The sequence below is a fragment of the Balaenoptera borealis genome, assembly GCF_965194805.1.
Source record: "Balaenoptera borealis genome assembly, chromosome: 14".
Lineage (NCBI taxonomy): Eukaryota > Metazoa > Chordata > Mammalia > Artiodactyla > Balaenopteridae > Balaenoptera > Balaenoptera borealis.
Window position 1 is genome coordinate 17,584,631 of NC_138875.1, and position 15,213 is coordinate 17,599,843.

A 15,213-nucleotide genomic window follows, 5' to 3' on the forward strand; every position below is an offset into this window, starting at 1 on the left:
TGTTGACATGTCATTGCCCTTGGCTACACTAGGCATTCCCATAGTTCTAAACTCTCTCTATGATAGCTCTTACCACCCTGTTTTATTGCTCATTTGGTTACCTGCCTTCCTAAAAGAGACAATAAGCTCCATGAAGACAAGGACCATGACTACCTCGGGCATCATTATATTCCCCAGGGCCCACAGCTATGTTTAGCACTAAATAAATAGTTACTGAATGAGGAAGGGAATGAAAGAGGGAGAAAAGATAAAAAATATGCTGTGATATATAGATTGAGGAGGACATTTACTTCAAGTTGTTTTTTAATCTTTTATTATTTAAATATGCAGAGCGTTCATAAAGGAAGTTTTAGCATATGCCCAATGTATCATATCTATTTTATATACTCTTATTAAGAGTCTAAAAGTCTATCATAGACATTATATAATGTATATATTAAGAAAACTGTTTTTCCTGGGAATTCGCTGGAGGTCCAATGGTTAGGACTCTGTTCTGAGCTTTCACTGCCAAAGACCCGGGTTCAATCACTGGTCGGGAAACTAAGATGCCGCAAGTCGCGGAGCAGAAAAAAAAAGAAAGAAAGAAAGAAAGAGAACCGTTTTTCTTAAAAGAAACAGGTGCAAAAGAAAATATACTAGGTAATTATGCAAAAGAAAATATACTAGGTAATTTAATTTTATATAAACACCATTGAAAAATATTATCTACTCAACTGCTGTATCAACCCCAATCATGTAAGCATATGCATATAACCTTATAAATGTAACTGAAGAGAAGGAAACAAATTTACTGTTTTTAATTACTATAGCCCAGGGTTTCTTAACTTCATCACTACTGATACCTTGCATTGGATAAGTCACTACTTGCCAGTATCACACCCTCCCCCTTGTTGGGACAAACAAAAATGTCTCCAAGTGTTGCCAAATGTAGGGGTGGGAGTGTGCAAAATTGTTCTGGGTTAGGAAGCCCTGCTCTAGTCTAATGAGTCTCAGAGTTCCTAGTCAAAACCTCCAACTCAGGTGAAGTGAGATATATTTCATCCAAAGAGATCCTATCAACATCAACTCGCCCTGCCCCCGCCGTATAATCACTATTACTGATAGAAATGTGTTGTTCCACACCAAGGCTGATTGAGACACTGTCTCCATATAGTCATTATTATCTAGTTATTATGATTAAATTTTCTATTATAAAAATAAAATCATTATATCTTTTTAAAATAAAATGCTTTTAACCAAAGAAATAATTTAGTCTTTAATCCATTAATAAACCATCAATCATCACATAATAGGTTATAGGAACACTTCCAAAATTAGTGTATATTTAGCTAGGAGATACATATGTATGTAATAAAATGGGTGGCAATGACAAAAAGTGATAGAAAAAAATAGAAAAAAGAAAATTTATAGATGAAGATGATAGGTTTAAAGTAGCTATAAACATCCAAGTGGAGATGGAGACCACCGAATTAAATGGGATATCATTTTTTTTTAAATATCCAGCATCTAGAACAATGTCATACTCTTGAGTATGTGTACAGTACAATTTGGTCAAATGACTTAACGTTGCTTTACATTTTTGCTGGCTATATTTTGAGACAGACTGATAAAAGTTTATTCTGATGAATCCAAGAGATGGGGTCATTTCTTTGAGAATGGGAAAAATCTATTACTCTAATGAAGAGATACAGTACCTGGAGAATGATCACCAACCTGGTAAAGAAATTTGAAATTGGAATGTTTTAATGAATTTAGTCTTCAGTCAGAATTAATTGCTTCTTCCCCTTTTCCTATGTATCCGATTTATACCTGTTGTATGTCAATTATATTTTTAAAACTGTGTGGAACTAATTAATTACCAATCAGAGACTAAACCCCTAAAATTTCCATTTATCTCCAATAAACTACTAGAGGGTGACTTTTTCTCCTGCATATAAGATTCCATTATTAAGGTTCAAACAAAGGGGAGGGTCTTCAATCCTTAAAGGTACAACTGCGGTTTGATTTCTTTCCTCTTTCTCTAACTAAAAAACAAAACAAAACCAAAAAGAAACAAACAAAAAAAACTACTTTAAGAACTACAGTAGAAAATGTGGAGATGGTCTTGATTTTCTTAACTTCCCTTTTAATTTCCTTCCATTTCATGCATACCTTTTAGATCACTCATCAGTACATTTTAATCTAATGAAATTGAAGAAAATGTAAAAGCACCTACCACATTGCATGGATTTAGTAGGCATTTGATTTTTTTCTTCTTTTGTATTATTCAACATAATTACTGAGACAAAGCTATCTTCCTGCAAACTTGATGACAGATGACATATTAGATCACTGTATCTCATTTTTAGTAGTAAAACACTATTAAGTATTTTTGGTGGAAATTTAAATTTTAGAAACATTAGCATATTTCAAGTGAAACCCTACCATATTATCAATGTAAAAATCTTTTTTATATCAGCTGATTTTTTTGTTGAGTTTTCTAAAAAGGTTGACTTTAAAATCAATAGTCTTGAACAAACATACATAATCAGTAGATACATACATATCTGTGATTCAAAGGTGCTCCATTTTTAGATGAAAAATAACTAGATTTACTTCCCCAAAGTCATGAGACCACCTGAGTAGGGAGAAGGGAGAGTGAGATGGTGGGGTAATAAAGAAATCTTCGAGTGGAGATGAAAAAGACAGATATTCTCCTGGTGAAGTCCCTCAGTAATCTGAGGGGGAGGCACCACTCCTAGTGGTACTATGTGTATAGGTGTCCTACAAATCCCACCAACTAGGAGAATATGAGTTAGCCAAATGGTATAGCTTCAACTGCAAACTAAAAAATTCTACCTTCAAAATACAGAAACTCATTATTATTATATAATAAAATCTTTTTTATAGTCATAGTCCCTATTTAACATTGTGTTGGAGGTATTAGCTAATACAATTGTATAGAAGAAAGCAGTCAGAGGCATAGCAGTTGAAAAAGAAGAGGGAAGACTGTCTCTATTTCCAAATGATATAATTATATATATCTGAAAAACCCCAAAGAATCAATGGAAACACTTATAGAATCAGTAAGAAATTTTTATAATAGTATCAGGTTATGTAACTAACAAAATCAACAGTATTCACATATACAGACAAAAGCCAGTTAAATGTTATAATGGAAGAACAATAAAATTAACTACCTAAGCAACAACTTAATACATGTCCAAAACTACATAAGGAAAATTTTAAATCTCCCGAATGACAAAAAAGTAGACTTGAATAAATTAAAGGACATTCTATATTCTTGGATGGAAATCCAACATTATAAAAAAATCAGTTCTCCCTAAGTTTGTTTATAAATTAGATGGAATCCCAGTGAAAATGCCATCAGGTTTTTCCCCTCCTAGAGCTAAATAGGTTGATTACAAAGTTCATTTGGAAAAATAAACAAGCAAGAACATCCAGGAGAAGCCTCAAAAAGAAGGGCTTGAGCCAGAATTACTAAATATTAAAATATGAATTATCTACAGGTCAATGGAACAAACTAGAAAACAGACAACACTATATATAGAAACTCGGTATAGTAAGTGCTTTGGAGATAAACAGATAGCCATATGGAAAAAGATAATATCCATTTTTTACACACTTAAGCAGCACCAATTCCAAATGACATGTAAGGAAAAACTGGAAACGATATGTGGAATTCCAATAGCAAGGAAAACTCCCATAATTTTGACACAAAATCCTGAAACAATACGAGAAAGGGTCAATAAATTGGGTGATGAGAAAAAAAAAATCATAAGCAAAGTAAAAAGAAAAATAACAAACCAGGAAATACTTGAACCATATATCAAAAACGTTTAATCAAACAACCCCATATAAAAATGAGCCAGAGACATGAACTGTTACTTTAAAAGAAATACAAGACACATATACGAAAAGATGATAAACTCATTCTTAACAATAAAAATACAAAATAAGACAACACTGACATTTCATTTCTCATCTATCAGAGTTACAACATTCCAAAAGCATGACAGTATACTCTTTTGGAAATGATGTAGAGAAACAGGCCTTCAAATACATCATCGTTGAGAATGCAAAATGGTACAACCCCTGTGGCAAAGAACTTGGCAATATCTAACAAAAGATTAGACATACATTTATCCTTGGACTCAGCAATCTCACCTCTTGGAATGTAGCCAAGATACACTATCAAAAAATGAAAAGACATATGCACAAATCTATTTACTGCAGCCCTGTCCATAAGATCAAAAATCTGGAAACAACCCAAATACCCATCAATAGGAAACTTGTTGAATAAAACATGGTCCACCCACAAAATGGAACACCACACAACCAATTAAAAAAAATGAGGAGCACACAAAACGGGGAGCATTTCACACAATACGTTTAAAGCCCACACTCTGCGAGCACTCTACTAGGTACAAGCTACTCTGAAGCTCTATTAAGAACACAGTCATCTGCTGGAGAAGTAGAATATATTTCACAGGTAGCCATACAGAATGGTAAGGGTTATATAGAAACTAAAAGTCGTTCCGCATGGTAACAAAACTTAGGAATTCTGTTTATCAAGGTAAAGCTTGTAACTCTGCCCTGTACCATTGTGTGTGTTGGTGGTGGGGGGGGGGCATGGAGGAGGGGAACCACTGGCTAGAGCAAGAGGCTTTTGGGGAACAGACAGTTAACTAGTTTTCGATGACGAATGTCAGAATACAAATGAAGAGCATGAGGGTTTCAATGCACAAGAAACGATTTTTCAAACACACACACACAGATTTAAACTGCCTAAAGAAATTATTTAATTCTTTTTAATGTTTTATAGTTTGGAACTCTGATTAAGATTTCACATAGAAGTTTACTATAAAAAAAAAAGGTTTAAAAAAACACAATTTGTTCATTCTTCTCCTTTCACATAAACAGAAACTGTGAAATACATAAGGAAGTGTAGAGGCTTAGTGATCTCTCTGGGGTCACAGCTAATGCGTGGTGAAGCAGAAAGAGCTGCCAGACCTTCCAATACCCCTCTTTCCATTGGACTTCCCAACTAATAATCGGGTTCGGTAAATTTGTTGCTTATTCATCATTAGAAAATCCTTCGAAAAAACAGTATTTTCTACCTAATTAATGTCAACTACAAAGTGAATGATTATAGATTCTTGGTTGAGGAGGGAGTAACGTTTAGGAGAATCACCTTTTGAAACTCATCTCTCCTGCCTCTCACTCTACACCTTTTGAGAATCACTATGCTTAAATCTCTTCTCCATAGAAGTGGACACAGAAGTGATGAAATGGAATGGGAAAGGCCTCTGGTCCCAAGTGCCCATCCAACTTCTATATGGGAGGGCTTGGGATGGTCTCAGGATCCTGATCATACCATAAAATAGATTATACCCAAGATTATGTGGTCACTTTCAACCTTATGTAAGTAATTTATGAAAAGCACCATGACACTTCAGATTAAGACCATAAATGCCCAATCCTCTACCCATCACCCAGGTTCAGAGATTCACTCCTAGTTTAGTTCCTCTGACTCTGATATTATTTATTTTGAAGACTCACCCTTGCTTTAGGAGAAAGAAAACAAGCAAGCAAAAATCAAAACAAAATGAAACAAAACAAAACAAAACCTGAGTAAGACCTGCTAGCCACCCCTTAGCAGAAAGTAAAGAAAAAGCCTTCTTTACTTCATGCCTGAGACAGAAAAGTTCTCAGAAATAAGCTAAATTTATGTCTTTGTATCCACAAGGTATGCCAGAACTTATTTAATCATGTTTAATTATCAGAGGGATGTAGGTTAATTATATTTCTTAAAAATCAGTGGGAATATTCAAATATTAAGACCCATCCTTCCTCTTCTATTTCCATTCCCCAAAGCTAAGTGTTCTTTAGTTCAGGTACACATTTCAAATGTAAGTCTGTCTCATCATCTTTTCCTAGTAAAATATAAAGTCCTTTCATAAGGATTACAAAAAAGAACTGTGATTAGAGCACAGACATTAACTGTAGAGACAATTTTTAAAAACAAAAAGCAATCACATAGGTGGTTGTGGTTGTTGTCATCTCTAAATAAAGCACGGAGAATCTTTTCAAGTGATGGGTAAGTTTTATAGAACACACACAGAAAATATCTACAGAAAAATTACAAAAATACTAAGTACTGTTACAGATGACCGGATTGGCATTTAACAGGCTGAAAGAAACCAGATCAATCTCAATCTTGCTGGGGTCAATTCGGGTGCTCAAACCAATAAAACAATTTTTTTTCTTTATGTTTGTGTACTAGAGGTGCTAAAATACTAACCAAGTCTGCAAATGTCATGCACATGCACAATATTAAAACACATTTAAAATACTTGTTTGTATCAAAACTTGCTTAATAAAAATAGATAGTAGACGTAATAAATCTTTGGGACAATATTACTGAGGAAAAATAAAATATAAAATATCATTCTTCCCCAAAAAAGCAGGGAACAAGAAGGAGAATGAATTAGGCAAAAATATTTTAGCATAATTTGATCATTTTAATCCCAGAATTTATAAACAACACTAGAACAAAATCTACCATTTGCTATTACGATATAAATATTACAGGTAAAATAGGTTCACGTGATTTTTTCTTATAATAACTTTAAATTACTGTTTTCCTTCCACACGGTAAGATCTATTCTGTCACATGCAGATCATAGCAAGGCTTTGAACTAAAATATTAAAACAATGCAATTATACATAATATCCAGTCAATATAAGGCGATAACAAAATTAGAAATGTGGTGCAAAACTATAAACGTTTCACATCCCATCCAAGTTGGATTTGTTCGTGCATATTCAGTATCTGAAGATTTAATACATCACAAGATCATCAATTCAGCTTTTTGCTCTGTAAAAGCAAGTTCAACAGGACTCTAAGTATCTGTACTGAAATAATCTGTACGAGAATAAAGAAAATTTATACTCAAAAGCTTACTAGACACTTGTTCTATTACAAAGACATGTGCCAGTATTCGTGTGCAGTGTTTTGTAAAGTACTTTATTTCCATTAGCATTATACATTTTTGTTCTTCAGCAAATCAGCAAGAGACTAATGGCACAAATCAATATCATACTCTTCATAGCAACTAATATTAAGTCATTTATTATAGCAAAGGCCACTAGAACCTCTGCTAAAGGTATACCAGGCATTTCAATTTGAACACCATTTTTGTAAAACAATGTGTCACCAGTTGAATGAGTTTTTCTTTTATAAGTCGTCTGCATAGGCTTAAGTACCTTCAACTTCTTAAAGCAGGTAGTAAGTGTACAAACAGCTCAAAGAAAGCCAGCCATGCCTCCTAGGGGCCTTGCCATGGACCACAGCTCTAGCAGAGTTAATTTTTGCATTGAAGGGAGGGAGAGTGGGAGGCCTGTCAAAGAGGAGAAGGCGGGGACATGAGAAAATAACTGAAATGATTTCAAATCCTTTCCACTCCAGAAGCTTTTCCACAGGAGCCAGTTGATAACCAGGGTTCCCTGAATGGAATGAGGAGGAAGGAAGCAGGCAAGGAGCCTCGCACTCGATGGAACCTCCTCAACTCCTCACTGTTCACCAAGGAACGAGTCATTGAATCTCCTCACGCTCCACTCCTTGCTTTGTTCCACAAGGTGGAAAACTGTCACCGGGCTCCTACTGATAACCTGAAACCAGACTGCTGGCTATATCATTGTAGCCTCTTATACAGAGGACTTCAAGCTTAATCCAGCGGAGTTCCTAACCCACAGCCTCACTGGGTGACAGAGTTTTCTGTTTATTACTTAGCAGTAAGGTCTAAATAACCAATCAATCCAACGATGCTTTCATTTTTTTTTTTTTTTTTTTAATTATTTAATTATTTATTTATTTTTGGTTGTGTTGGGTCCTCGTTTCTGTGCAAGGGCTTTCTCCAGTTGCGGCGAGCGGGGCCCACTCTTCATCGCGGTGCACGGGCCTCTCACTGTCGTGGCCTCTCCCGTTGCGGAGCACAGGCTCCAGACGCGCAGGCTCAGTAGTTGTGGCTCACGGGCCTAGTTGCTCCGCGGCATGTGGGATCTTCCCGGACCGGGGCACGAACCCGTGTCCCCTGCATTGGCAGGCGGATTCCCAACCACTGCGCCACGAGGGAAGCCCCGATGCTTTCATTTTTAATTTACCACTTTACTACTCTAATTTCCAAAACTTGTTCAAAGGACAATAGGAAAATTACAAAAATATTAAATATCACCTCAAAGAACTCCAGTCACATGAAACGAAAGGATTTTCCTTTAGATAGCTGTGACCAATTAAGAAGAAATTTCACTTATTCTCTTAGGTTAGTAGCCAAATATAGATAAGTAGAACAGTTTAAGCTGTTAAACACATGATCAGTCTAAAGTACTTAAAAGTAAGCTCAACAGCTCTGGCACTCCGGAAGAAGAAAGAGGAACAAATCCCTTAGGTCTCAACGAAACTACTGCAAACAGATACATTACAACTACAGTGCGCTGCACATAATACAGTTTGTCTTAAGACAAACCCTTTCTGCCTCACGATACAGGAATTCCCACAGAACATGAAATACTTTCCATGTACATCACTTAGGCATAATTTAATACTTTCCCTTTCTAATCACAATGCACAATCATTTCCAACTGGTTTTGTGAATGCCGTAAGACAACGGTTATAGAGATTTCTAAGGAAATCTCATGCTTTAATTTCAGCTGATTCACAAAACAGGCATTAGTTATAAAAGGAGTCTTTTTAGAAATAACAGTTCTTCGTAAACAACCAAATGATTTCCACCTTTCTTTCCCCAATTTTATTCGAATATTTTTCTCCAAAAGATACATACACGCAGAATGCCAGAGAAGACCTGAGAAAGCAGTCAAGTCAGCAGAAGGTGAGGTGCCAACAGGGGCTCCACAAAGTGCTCACACTAAAGCTTGGGGGTTTCTTTTCATCAGAGAGACCTTATTCTCAGCCAATTTACTCTTATTCTAAATTTAACTGAAATAAGTTTGTTAACTTGGCTTTTCTGCACGCCTCAGAACACTGGAAACGGTAAATTAGAAATCAGGACAGGAGCTACTCGGGGTGAGACAAAACAGCCTGACAGCAATAAAAATTGGTACCAATTACTAGACAATCAAAAGAGGAGAAAGAAAAATTATTTTTAAAAATAGAATATGAAATGCAAGAGGCATAGCAATCTGGGTACTTTTATGTTCAGGTAAGTCTACTCTCTTTAGTAATCAAATGGTGGTAATTTTACAGCCTGGGCCAAAACAACAATTCTGGCTACTGAGAAGATGTTCAATAAGCCAGAGACATTTTGAAATATTTCAACACAAAGAGTTAATTTTTTTTTTAGAATCTGCACCTAGTGATTTTTAAACCCTCAGTTATCTAGAAAGTCATTCCTAACAAGACTGTTAGAGAATTCCAAACAACTGAGGCATACAGAAAAAAGGAGGAAGGACTGCTGTGTAGTTTAAGGCCTTTCGGGGGGAGGGGAGGGGTGGAGAGATTCACTTAAATCAAACCCCCTCACTATCCTTTTCCCCATCCTCTCCCCACCAGCAAACCCTGAAAATACCTGCCTACCAAAGAATGCACTAATATTTAAATTATTTTTCTAGCTACAATATAGTTTTCCACTACCTCTGTAATATATAGTTCCATCTTACCTTCTTGTATGTGTTGGTCCATCCACATTTGTGCTCAGAATGACCACTACTTTATAACCATCAGAAAAGTGACTTCAATTCCAGGTTAAAATAGGTACTACAGTGTAGCTTGTTGAAAGTCAAACCCAAAACATTTACTAGGAGTGTCTTTCACTGAACAAAGAAATCCTATTCTGTTTCCAAGGGGGATAAAAAGACTAGCCTAACCCTGGTAACCTTAACACAAAAGGAAGCTAAAAAGGCAGGGACTCGATAAGAACAAAGGATTGTTCTTTCTGATGACATCAATACATATTAAACACGATGTGTTACACATCCTTTTATCAATAGCTGAGACGATAAATTTACAAATTAATACTACACCAGCCATAACTGCATAAAATTACAATAGCACCCTCTTTGGAAAAGATTTTGATTTATATAATGGTAGTAACTTTTATGTGTTTAATGTTTCTGAAATTAAAGGAGGAGATGAGCCACTGTGAGCAAGCAGAACACAACGTACAAGAAATAATTACCCTTGTGACCTCATGCCCTGTAAGGTCACCCTGAAACACAGGCCAAAGGAAATCAGGAAGCATCAGCATTTACCTCCAAGTAGTCACTGCCCGGAATGAAGGGCAAGTGTGGGTGTATTTCATAAACTAGCAGGTGCTTGACCTCATTAAAAAAAAAAAAAAAGTCAATTATCAAAACGCTACATGTAGAATGTCACAAATAAGAAAACTATAAAATTGGGTTCTGCAAAATATCTTCCCTTCAAAATAAATCTGAGACAACTCGTAACATTTTACCTTCACCTGCATCATAATACAACAGTTTCACAAAATGACAGTAATCCATCCTTAGTAAGAACAATCAGTAAAATTTTTTAAAAGTGTTTTGGAACATAAAAGTGGTTACGAATACATGCTGAAGAGTGATAACTCAGAAAATATTTACAATATTGATTTAAGTCACTATCACAAGAACGTATGCAGTATTTATAATTCCGGTCCTGTAACCGGAATAAGAATCACAGTGCACTCATCCCCAAATTTTCAATCAGAAATTAGGCATCAAAAGTTTACATCCTGGGACTTCCCTGGTGGCGCAGTGGTTAAGAATCCGCCTTCCAATGCAGGGGACGTGGGTTCGATCCCTGGTCAGGGAACTAGATCCCACACACATGCCGCAACTAAGAGTTCACGTGCCACAACTAAGGAGCCCGCAAGCCACAATTAAGGAGCACACGTGCCGCAACTAAAGGAGCCGGTGAGCCACAACTAAGGAGCCCGCCTGCTGCAACTAAGACCCGGTGCAACCAAAGTAAATAAATTGAAGAGAAAAAAGTGTACATCCTGTCTGCATTTGTAAGGGATAAAATGTTCCCCAACAGGTTCAAGGACAGAGCTTCACTATCAGAAGCAAAATTCTCATATCACTCAATTAGGACTTGGCTTTTACAAAAACGTGTGAACTGGATTTTCAGTTAAGGCAGAGTATTGCTCCTTTTTCCTCCCCAGTGATTGTTGGTTTACTGCCAGAATCCCTGGGCAATATAAATTAGAGTGAATTCTGAGGTGGTGACAATACAGAGAACAAAACTATAGAAACCAATACAGGAAAGAGAAGTGGACTGCCAACCAACATTCACTACATGTATTATGTACTGTGCTGTATGCTTCACAAAAAGCTTCTCCTCCAATGCTCTCAACAGTCCTAAGAAAAGCAACTGGCTTCTGACCCACTGCTTTCCTTAGGCTCTCAGACAAACCTACAAAAGGCTGTTACTGCATCAAATACCCAAATAAAATTCCAGAAGATCACAGTCAGTAACGCCCAGTGGATCTGAATTGCCATCTTAGCCCCAGCTCAATCACCTACTGAGTGTGAAGTCAGAGCAAGTTCCTACCCACTTTAGTTACTACCCCCAGACTCCAGGTCTCTAAGAGGAAGGGCTATCACAGTCCAACAGCCCAGGATGACCTTCCGCTCTTCAGGTAAAAGCAGTTTCTGAGTTTCAGACAAACATCTAACAAAGGGACTCTTAGACCAAGCTCGGTCATAACTTAGGAGCTGCCCATATTGCTTAGGCAATTAATGCATATTTCTTAATGCTCGGATGATTAAATTATAAGAAAATATCTGATGTATGGTGTATTTACCAGATGTATTGCTTAATATTTTACCTACTTCAGTGATTAAAAGGATTTCTATGCTAGAAAGAGGCGTTCAGTCTCTAAAGAACGCTTTACGCTGCCACTTGCCACAGCAATCACTTCCTCAAACATTAATGGCCGTGGTAGAGCGACTTCACTACAAGCACGCTGATGGCAGGCGTGGGCTGTCCACCAGCTGGCTCCATAACCTTTTGATCCCTTTGGACAGCAAATCTGTCCAACAGCCCTGTGTGGTCATTCCTCATTTTCTGTATGCTTTCTTCTCCTTTCACACATTCATAATCCCTGCTCCTTTAGCTTGACATCCTTTTATTAAAATAGAAAGCTCTCAGTAAAGCAAACTAAGACTAATTTTACACTCAGTCAATGTAAAAGTTCCAGAATAGATTAACATATTATAGCAGAAGCTGTTAGTATGAGGTGTTTTAGTTACACGCAGAATGCATATTTGTTTATTCTTTCACTAAAAATACAATTTTACAGTAAGTGATAAGATTAAAGTTTTAAGTTAGCCAGCATTCCGTTAATTTATAAAGTACTCCTAGATACTGTTGCTAAATACCAAGAACTTTAATTTACATAAATGGAAAGGTTTAAATTTGACATAAGAACAATCTAGTTTGTGCTTATTTAAACAGTGATGAAAAAACCATTCTCTTCTTTCCAGGAAAAATAAAATAAAATGGCATCCACCACCATTGCTAATGGCACCTCTCTTCCCAAACTGTCAAGAATACAACACTGTACTAACCTCTCATGTTTTCCTTAGACCTTTATATGCAATCTGTAATTAAGGCTTAGAATTGTCTTTTATTTTTCCCCTATCTACATTTTGGTCTGGTCCCATATCCCCTTCTGTAATAGCCTCCCATCTACTTATTCTCCTTTAATCAATCTCCCACTCTACACTAGTCCATTCTAAATAAAGCTGTCTTGAAAATGTTTCTCAATATTTCCTAATTTCCATAGTGTTCTCCTCTTAAAAGGATCTCTAGCAATTTGCTATTTAGTTTCACTTTCAGTCTACTTTACAGTACTATACTCATAGTCTGTCCTTAAATTTGAGCATCTTATATTCAATAAGGTTTACGATAAGCTGATGAGCTAACTCTATTTTCTCGAATACTATGAAGTTAATAACCACAAGTTACTGAACAAAGAGCACCATGCCAGACTATTCAAATACTCAAAAGGAGAGTTTTTTCATCCCAATTTTTTTTTTTTATATTCTACAAAATTTTAAACCTATACATACTTAAATAAGAACTTTAAGCCGAATACCTTACATAGAGTCCGTATGTCTAAAACCCTGGGATTTTTAACTTAAATTTCTTTTTATTAAAATAGAAAAGTTCCCAGTAAGCAAATAAAAACCAATACTCTCTCAGCAAACAGTCTGTTACATATTTAGGTTAAAGAATTTGTAACTAGAGTTGCTAATGTGTGATGTTTTGGTTATATGTGAAATATATATTTGCATTTTTATAGATTATAAAAGTGTTTATTTAACAAACATATAGAGCTTACGACTGATTAGGTACTGTTCCATGTGCTTAACAAAGATTCACTCACTACATACTCAAAATAATCCTATAAAGTCCTACTATATCATCTTCATTTCATCTGTGACAAAACTGAGGCTGAAAAAAGGTTAAGTGTCCAAGGTCACATACTTAATTAAACAACCACTATAGTCACCACTGGCAAACATCTGGTAGACTTATACGAGTTATAACAATTATAACCCTTTTTGAATCTTATTTTCATTTTCTATCTTATACAATCATGTATTGTTTGTCTTGACATGTATAATGAGTATCTCATAAATGAGAATAACTGGTATTGACAAAAGGTCACTTAAAATGAATGCACCTAAAGCCCAGGACAAATTTCCATAGTAAAAAAGTTTTTTTAAAGATTCATTGAGACTTTATCTTTTTAAAAAAGTGAAACTGATTTATTTTATCTTATACACAATATAACAGGCTAAACTTTTAATTCTGAATTCTTCTTTAGGAGAATAAATAACGAATTAAATGATGAGTTGGGAATGAAGCACACTTTTCCTAAAAAGAAAAAAATTATCACAGCGCACTGTAACTCTTCTTCAACGCACTTTAGACCTAGCAGCATAATTGCAAAGGTTTTACTTTACAAAAGCTATTCCAGAATTGCAACAATTTTTCCCATGATCTTTCCCAGTCCATTGAAATTATAGTCTTTTGAAAGATTCTTCAGTCAAAATCCTTGCTATTTTTCTCTTTTTCAGTAGTACACTGGTCTAAATCTACCAGATGATTCTTAAGGATTCACAATTCCAACTTCCACTTGGAAAGATCTGCCTTGTATTTGTACTTACATATCAGATCAGTATCTAAAAAGGTGGTACCCACAATCATAATAATGAAATAGGCAGAGACAGATGCTAGTGTTAACAGGGTAAAATTTTCGATTCCGGGTTAACTTTATAAGGGGTCAGTGAATTTGTGAATATTTAGATATTTATTTTACATAACTTTTTAAAAAACCAAACTCCAAACCGTAAGGATTCAGAAAATGAATGAGCAGAATTTGAGGATCCCCTGTTTTCACCTTAAGGTCAATGATTCACTTTTGGTAATAGGTAGGCAGTAGCAAGCATAATTGCAAGTTTTGGTACTTTCCTACACATGCATGGAAAGCTTTGTAGAAAAGCATGAGAGCTCTTACGTGATATGACGTGGTCCATGTACTGAGGTAAGTAAGGAGCCCAGGCATCAATGGCCTCCTTCCGTCCCGCCTGCTCAATTCTTCTCAGTTCTGCTAGAAGCAGGGCCTGTGCGGCTTCTCTGACCTAAGACCACAGAACCAAATGCAAAAAACGGAAGCAGGCCAGTGAGTGAGGTGTTTAAACATGAGCAAGTTCATAATGAAAGAAAGCTAGAAAATATACAAACCACATTTACTTACATGAGAAATACTACTAACCAAACAATGAAGTAAGTACTAAAGTTGAATAAACTGGATGCAAGCAAATCAAAGATTTTCAGTTAATGATATCACTTAAAAATACTTTAACACTAATAGAATAATGTTCGAACGTTTAATCAGTTTGGGGTTTAAAACTTCATTTTCCAAAGCTTGCACAAAAATATTCTTGTACTTTAATTTGGCATTTTCAATTTTTTTAATTTCCATATAAATATTATTGTTAAAAACTCACTGTTAGAATTATTAAATATTTTCTCTTTCAGCCTGAAGAAATTTAACCTTGTCTAGTGGATTTCGTTCTATTATAATGCTAAATAGATATTGCGTACACAAACATATATGTATTAATCCACACAATTCACGTATACCTAAGACTGGCTTAAACAATTTGTTTTCAACAAAC

At 35.7% G+C, this 15,213-nt stretch overlaps 1 protein-coding gene across 6 annotated transcripts in view; it reads right to left on the bottom strand.

The window, feature by feature from the left end:
- The window catches only part of WDR7 (WD repeat domain 7), a 354,441-nt gene that overhangs the window by 216,997 nt on the left and 122,231 nt on the right, over positions 1-15,213 (bottom strand). For all 6 annotated transcript variants that reach the window (XM_082353717.1, XM_082353718.1, XM_082353719.1 and 3 more), the window contains one exon: positions 14,550-14,673. In XM_082353717.1, the coding sequence (XP_082209843.1) occupies positions 14,550-14,673 (124 nt within the window). The remainder of the gene's footprint in view (positions 1-14,549; positions 14,674-15,213) is intronic.